Source organism: Coregonus clupeaformis, unplaced genomic scaffold, assembly GCF_020615455.1.
Source record: "Coregonus clupeaformis isolate EN_2021a unplaced genomic scaffold, ASM2061545v1 scaf2766, whole genome shotgun sequence".
Taxonomy (NCBI): Eukaryota; Metazoa; Chordata; class Actinopteri; order Salmoniformes; family Salmonidae; genus Coregonus; species Coregonus clupeaformis.
The window spans coordinates 51,836-58,799 of NW_025536220.1; the positions used below are offsets into that span (position 1 = coordinate 51,836).

Below are 6,964 nucleotides of genomic sequence, written 5' to 3' on the forward strand. Positions count from 1 at the left end.
ATCTGTGACCAACAGATGCATATCTGTATTCCCAGTCATGTCAAATCCATAGATTAGGGCCTAATTCTTTCTATTGACTGATTTCTTTATTTGAACTGTAACTCAGTAAAATCTTAGAAATTGTTGCATGTTGCGTTTATATTTTTGTTGAGTGCAATAATAATTGAAGAAACTAATTGAATAAATGAATGGGCCTACTAATGTTTTAGGTGTTCTGAGTCAGAACTGTTTCAACGTGACTTACACCCATCAGAGTATCTGTGCTATGAAGGGCTCAACAGTGGATCTGCCCTGCACATATCAACATCCAAGTCTCAGAACCAAACTGGTATATCCAAGAGAAATGTAATGAGGTGCCCAAAATCCTGGGCTCAGTGCCAGAGTATGCAGGTCGTGCTGAGTACCCTGGGACTAAAGAGAAAAGACTGCACCCTGAGAATCACAGACCTGAGAGAGAGCGATTCAGCTGAGTACAAGTTCAGATTTAAAACACAGTATTCAGAATGGTGTTACAGCTTCCTGGAACAACTCTGACTGTCACAGGTAATATATAATATCTAATTCTAATAATTCATTAGAATCATTTAGACCTGCAGGTGAAGGTGTCTTCAGCCACAGAGGAAAATAAGAGAACACTGACCTGTAGCACCACCTGTCTTCTGACCGACAACCCCAACCCCACCTACATCTGGTACAAGAACGGACAACATCTCCATGACCCTACTTCCCAACAATACTCCTGTAATACTCTAGTGGTCTGACGTTACTCTGCAGACAGTTTCTCCTGTACTGTAAAAGACCATGAGGATTTTCTCGCTCCTACAGTGTAGTCTGGACTCACCTATAATAATCATCTTAAGTATCAACCATTAAGGCCTGTGGACCAATAGTAGAACATGTGGGGAAAAACAGACAAATCTGTGAACTCTTGGATAGTAACACTAGTAGAAATTATACAGTATAATATAAAAGGTAGAAAATGGCTGATGGTATGTTATCTTGTTATTACATTTTTTAAAAACATTTTTTAAAATCAATTTTAGAATAAGGCTGTAACATAACAAAATGTGGAAAAAGTCAAGGGTTCTGAATACTTTCCGAATGCACTTTCTGTGTCCTATATATTTTATTTTATTTTAAATAGCCCAGTCCAATACATCTAAAACACTTGAAAATAGTCTCATTATCATTTGAGGATTTGATCAGATACATTTTGTTTCAGGTGTTCATGGTCAGAGCTGTTTGAATGTGACTTACACCAAGAGGAGTATCTGTGCCTTGAAGGGGTCAACAGTGGACGTTACCTGCACTTATAGACATCCCAGCTGGCATAACGTCACAGAAGTATCCTGGTTCAACAAATGGGAGTCTGGAGTACTGCAGATCTAAGCCAGGACCCAGAGTATGCAGGTCGTGTGAAGTACCATCCAACTACAGACAAAGACTCCACCCTGAGAATCACAGACCTGAGAGAGAGTGACTCTGCTGAATACAAGTTTAGATTTACAACAACTGAGGTAAAATGGGGATACAGCTTCCCTGGAATAACTCTGAATGTCACAGGTAATACTGCCCTTACAGTATTATATAATCTAGTCCGACTATTCCCAAACTGGGGCACGCGTACGCCCAGGGGTACAAGCAATAAAAATGTGATGCACATTTTCAAACAGTCCATTTAAATTTTCCAACAGGGTTATACATTTGGGTATCGTTTTTTTTCTCGCCTGAGTAGCCTCGTTTCACTGCCAAAAATAAAATTAAACAATCTAGTGTTCAGCGAAATAATAACACAATGTCAAATACAGGTAGCCTAGTCAAATAATTAACATCCAATCACATTAACCGTTACTCTCTAGTGGGAATTCCACTAACGGTCCATATGTAGCCAAACGTAGCTGCTGCTCATTCCGTTTGCTCGAAAATGGATAAATAGTTTTTTTAACAGTACAGCCCACGTCCATAGAGACATATACCAGCTCTACTGGTAGTACTGCTACTACCAGCAGTACTACACCTGCACCTGTCGACGACACAAGTGGTTCTGCTTCCACGAGCACATCCAATGCTAGCATCAGTAATTTACATTTGTTGCTAGCACAGCTAGCATGGACACTGACAGTTGTGAATCGGATGCAGCCGAAGAGCTACTGCCCCCTTACCTGGGAAAGCACCGAACAACAGACAGGGACATTGGACCATCGAAGAGGCACAAATATGATTGATTTGGGGTTCACTTATATTGGGAGTAGTGCCTCAGCCACAGTGTGTTATATGTGGAAATGTACTATCTCACAACTCAATGAAACCTTCACTCTTTCGCGTATATTTAGAAACGAAACATGCCAATTTGAAAAATAAGCCAAAGGAGTTTTTTGAGCGAGAATTAAGACGACTTTCGAGTAGTAAGACATGTATAAAAGCAACAGATACCATTAATAAGAAGGGGCTAGAAGCGTCTTATATGGTGAGCTACCGAGTGGCTAGGACAGGCAAGCCCCATACTATTGTGGAGGACTTAATTCTTCCTGCTGCCGCGGATATGGCTGGGACAATGCTGGGGGAAAAGGCCAAAAAAACGATACAGACAATGCCTTCATCAAACAACACTGTTTCACGACGCATCAGTGACGTGGGCATAAGATGTTTTGAAACAATTACTGCTTTGCATAAAAGCCAGTGAATTCTATGCTTACAGCTGGATGAGTCAACAGACGTGGCGGGTCTGGCACAGCTCCTGGTAATGTCCGTTACGTTTATGGGGGATCAATTAGGAAGACATCCTCTTCTGCAAATCACTGGAAACCAGGACAACAGGAGAGGATATTTTTAAAGTACTGGACAGCTTTGTGACATCAAATGAACTTTGGTGGTCTAGATGTGTTGGTATCTGTACTGATGGCGCAATAAACATGACAGGGAGACATAGTGGAGTGGTAACGCGCGTGCAAGTAGTTGCTTCCGACGCCACTTGGGTACACTGCAGCATCCACAGAGAGGCTCTTGCTGCCAAGGGAATGCCTGACAGCTTGAAAGACGTTTTGGACACTACAGTGACATGGTTAACTTTGTTAAAGCAAGGCCCCTGAACTCTTGTGAATTTTCTGCATTATGCAATGATATGGGCAGCGACCATGTAACGCTTTTACAACATACAGAAGTGCGCTGGTGATCAAGGGGCATAGTATTGATACGTTTTTTTAATTGAGAGAATAGCTTAAAGTTTTCTTTACTGACCATAATTTTCACTTGTCTGACCACTTGCATGATGACGAGTTTCTCACACGACTGGCTGTCACGCCCTGGCTCTGGGGACACTGTTATGTTTAGCAGGGGTGTAGATCTATGTGTTGTGTTTCTATGTCGGGGTTCTAGGTATTGTATTTCTGTGTTTGCCAGAGTGGTTCCCAATCAGAGGCAACGAGTGTCAGCTGTGGCTGGTTGTCTCTGATTGGGAGCCATACTTATAGAGGCTGTTTTCCCACATTAGTTGTGGGATCTTGTTTCTAGTTGGTTTGTGTTAGACCGTGAACTGTCACGTTATCGTTTTGTTTATTTTGTCGTTATATCGCTAATAAAGAGTATGTTCGCTCGCAACGCTGGTTGGTCCTCATCGTTCCCGACGATCGTGACAGAAGATCCCACCAAAACTGGACCAAGCAAGTGTCCAGGAGCCATCGCCAGGGGAGTCGCTAGCAGATCTCCGTGGCAACCTCGACTGGGTCAGGCCTCAATGAAGAGCAGAGAGGGTGGATTTGGGAACAGTGGAGGAAGAGTCTCGACTGGGTCAAGCCAAATGAGGAGCAGAATGGCTGGAGTTGGAAGCAGAAGAGCGAGAGTTGGGCGAGAACTATAGAAGCCTGGCCCACGGGGAAGAGAGACCCCAGAATTTTTTTTAGGGGGCTCACGACGTGGACGTCGGGCAGCAGGAGGCCGCGAGTAGAGCGGTCCAGCGGGTTGGCAGAGGAGGCCGCCAGGTTACGGGGGCCACTGGTCAAAGAAGGGAAGGAAGGTGTAGAGGCACGGCGAGAGGTACTGGGGTGTGTTACCAGTCCAGTCCGGCCTGTTCCAGATCCCGGTGTAGGGCCAGTGGTGTGTGTCCCCAGTACGGTCCGGCCTGTTCCTGCCCCTCGCACCAAGCCTACGGTGCGCGTCGCCAGCCCAGCCCGGCCTGTTCCTGCTCCCCGCACCAAGCCTAGGGTGCGCGTCGCCAGCCCGGTCCGGCCTGTTCCTGCCACTCGCACCAAGCCAGGGGTGCGAGTCGTCAGCCCGGTCCAGCCCGCTCCGCCCACGCACCAAACCAGGTGCAGCGACGTCAGCCCGTCCGGTCCGTTCCTGCTCCACGCACCAGCCAGGGGTGCGATCGTCAGCCCGGTCCGGCCCGGGCTGCTCCACGACCTAAGCCAGGGGTGCGCATCGTCAGCCCGGTCCGGTCCGTTCCTGCTCCACGCACCAAGCCAGGGGTGCGCATCGTCAGCCCGGTCCGGCCCGCTCCTGCTCCCCGCACCAAGCCAATGGTGCGCGTCGCCAGCCCTGTCCGGTCCGCTCCTGCACCCCACACCAAGCCAGTGGTGTGCGTCATCAGTCCAGCACGGCCCGTGCCTGTTCCCCACATCAAGCCAGTGGCGTGCGTCGTCAGTCCGGCACGGCCCGTACCTGTTCCACTGGTGCCTGGTCCAGCACCGGTCAGATGCTTTACGCCGGAGCTAGAGCAATCTGCTCCACCAGTGTGCAGTCCAGCTCCGGCCAGCGGGGCCAGACCGGACCAGGGGTACTTTGGGGGGTTGGAGAGGGAGTGGGGATCAGGTCCGGAGCCGGATCCGCCGCCTAGGCGGAGTGCCCACCCGGTCCCTCCCCTGTGGAATTTATTTGCCGCGGTCGGAGTCCGCGCCTTTAGGGGGGGGTACTGTCACGCCCTGGCTCTGGGGACACTGTTATGTTGAGCCAGGGTGTGTAGATCTATGTGTTGTGTTTCTATGTCGGGGTTCTAGGTATTGTATTTCTGTGTTTGCCAGAGTGGTTCCCAATCAGAGGCAACGAGTGTCAGCTGTGGCTGGTTGTCTCTGATTTGGAGCCATACTTATAGAGGCTGTTTTCCCACATTAGTTGTGGGATCTTGTTTCTAGTTGGTTTGTGTTAGACCGTGAACTGTCACGTTATCGTTTTGTTTATTTTGTCGTTATATCGCTAATAAAGAGTATGTTCGTCTGCAACGCTGCGCCTTGGTCCTCATCTGTTCCCGACGATCGTGACACTGGCCTATCTGGGTGATGTTTTTTCCCGCCTGAATTATCTGAATCTAGGATTACAGGGACTCTCCGCAACTATATTCAATGTGCGGGACAAAATTGAGGCTATGATTAAAAAGTTGGCGCTCTTCTCTGTCTGCATTAACAAGGACAGCACACAGTTCTTTCCATCATTGTATGTTTTTTGTGTGCAAATTAACTCAAGCTTACAGACAATGTCAACTGTGATGTAGCGAAGCACCTGAGTGAGCTGGGTGCGCAATTACGCAGGTACTTTCCTGAAACGGACGACACAAACAACTGGATTCGTTATCCCTTTCATGCCCTGCCTCCAGTCTACTTACCGATATCTGAACAAGAGAGCCTTATCGAAATTGCAAGAAGCGGTTCTGTGAAAATTGAATTTAATCAGAAGCCACTGCCAGATTTCTGGATAGGGCTGCGCTCAGGGTATCCTGCCTTGGCAAATCGCGCTGTTAAGACACTGATGCCCTTTGTAATCACGTACCTATGTGAGAGTGGATTCTCGGCCCTCAGTTACATGAAAACTAAATACAGGCACAGACTGTGTGTGGAAAATGATTTAAGACTGAGACTCTCTCCAATACAACCCAACATTGCAGAGTTATGTGCATCCCTTCAAGCACACCCTTCTCATTAACCTGTGGTGAGTTATTCACAGTTATTGATGAACAAATAAGGTTTTATATGTAAGATGGCTAAATAAAGAGCAAAAATTATTGATTATTATATTATTATTATTTGTGCCCTGGTCCTATAAGAGCACTTTGTTACTTCCCACGAGCCAAAAACTCACACTCATTCTTATGTTTAATAAATGTATCGTATAGTGTGTGTGTGGCAGGCTTACAATGGTGTCCAAAAACTACATTTGTGAGTGTGCTGACCCTGGTGCTAGAGGGGGTACACAGCTGGAGGTTGAATGTTTGAGGGGTACGGGACTATACACATTTTGGGAACCACTGATCTAGCCTAAGTCATTATATTATTGGTGGAAATGAAGATGATTGTGCTCTTTTGTCTTCATTTGGCCCTTTTCAGACTTGCAGGTGAAGGAGACTCCTGCCACAGAGGAAGGGAAGGTGACACTGACCTGTAGCACCACCTGTACGCTAACTGACAACTCCAACCCCACCTACATCTGGTACAAGAACAGACAACGTCTCACCAACCCAAACACCCAAGATAACTACCTCTCCCTAGACCAAATCAGCAGTGAGGATGCAGGCAGCTACTCCTGTGCTGTAAAGGCTGTGATAATCTCTGTTCTGCTGTTACGTTTGTTGGGGAACCAAAGTCTTTGTAGAATGCAGTTGTAGGAATCATAGTGGTTGTTCTGATTCTCATCCTCTGTCTCTCTGGGTTCATGTGGTTCAGGTGAGTGAGAAGAGGAAGGAAGGAAGGAGAGAGAGACAGAAAGAAAGAGGGAGAGAGGGTGAAAGGAGGATTATTGTTTTACCTGCAGCACTGCTCCAGAGGTGTCAGGATAGAGGGCACTCTATAGAGTGGTGTCCAACTCCTGCACTCAGCACAGACACAGTACACAAGGTTCAAGATAACAAAGAATAAGCCAACGCAATAATTCCACGCAATAATTCAAATGATCTACAGCCACGTTATTACTAGATTTCACGACCGCTGGTCACATTTTCAATGCTAATCCTGTAGAATCAGCAACGACACTGGTCCAATTA

At 46.9% G+C, this 6,964-nt stretch overlaps 1 protein-coding gene across 1 annotated transcript; it reads left to right on the forward strand.

The window, feature by feature from the left end:
* Positions 1-1,243: 1,243 nt before the first annotated feature.
* Positions 1,244-6,514, forward strand: LOC123489123 (sialic acid-binding Ig-like lectin 12; the record flags this gene model as incomplete). The annotated part of the gene is made up of 2 exons (XM_045219810.1): positions 1,244-1,563; positions 6,312-6,514. Coding segments are annotated over exons 1-2 (405 nt in total), but the record flags the coding sequence as incomplete, so codon positions are not given.
* Between the last annotated feature and the right edge of the window lie 450 nt (positions 6,515-6,964).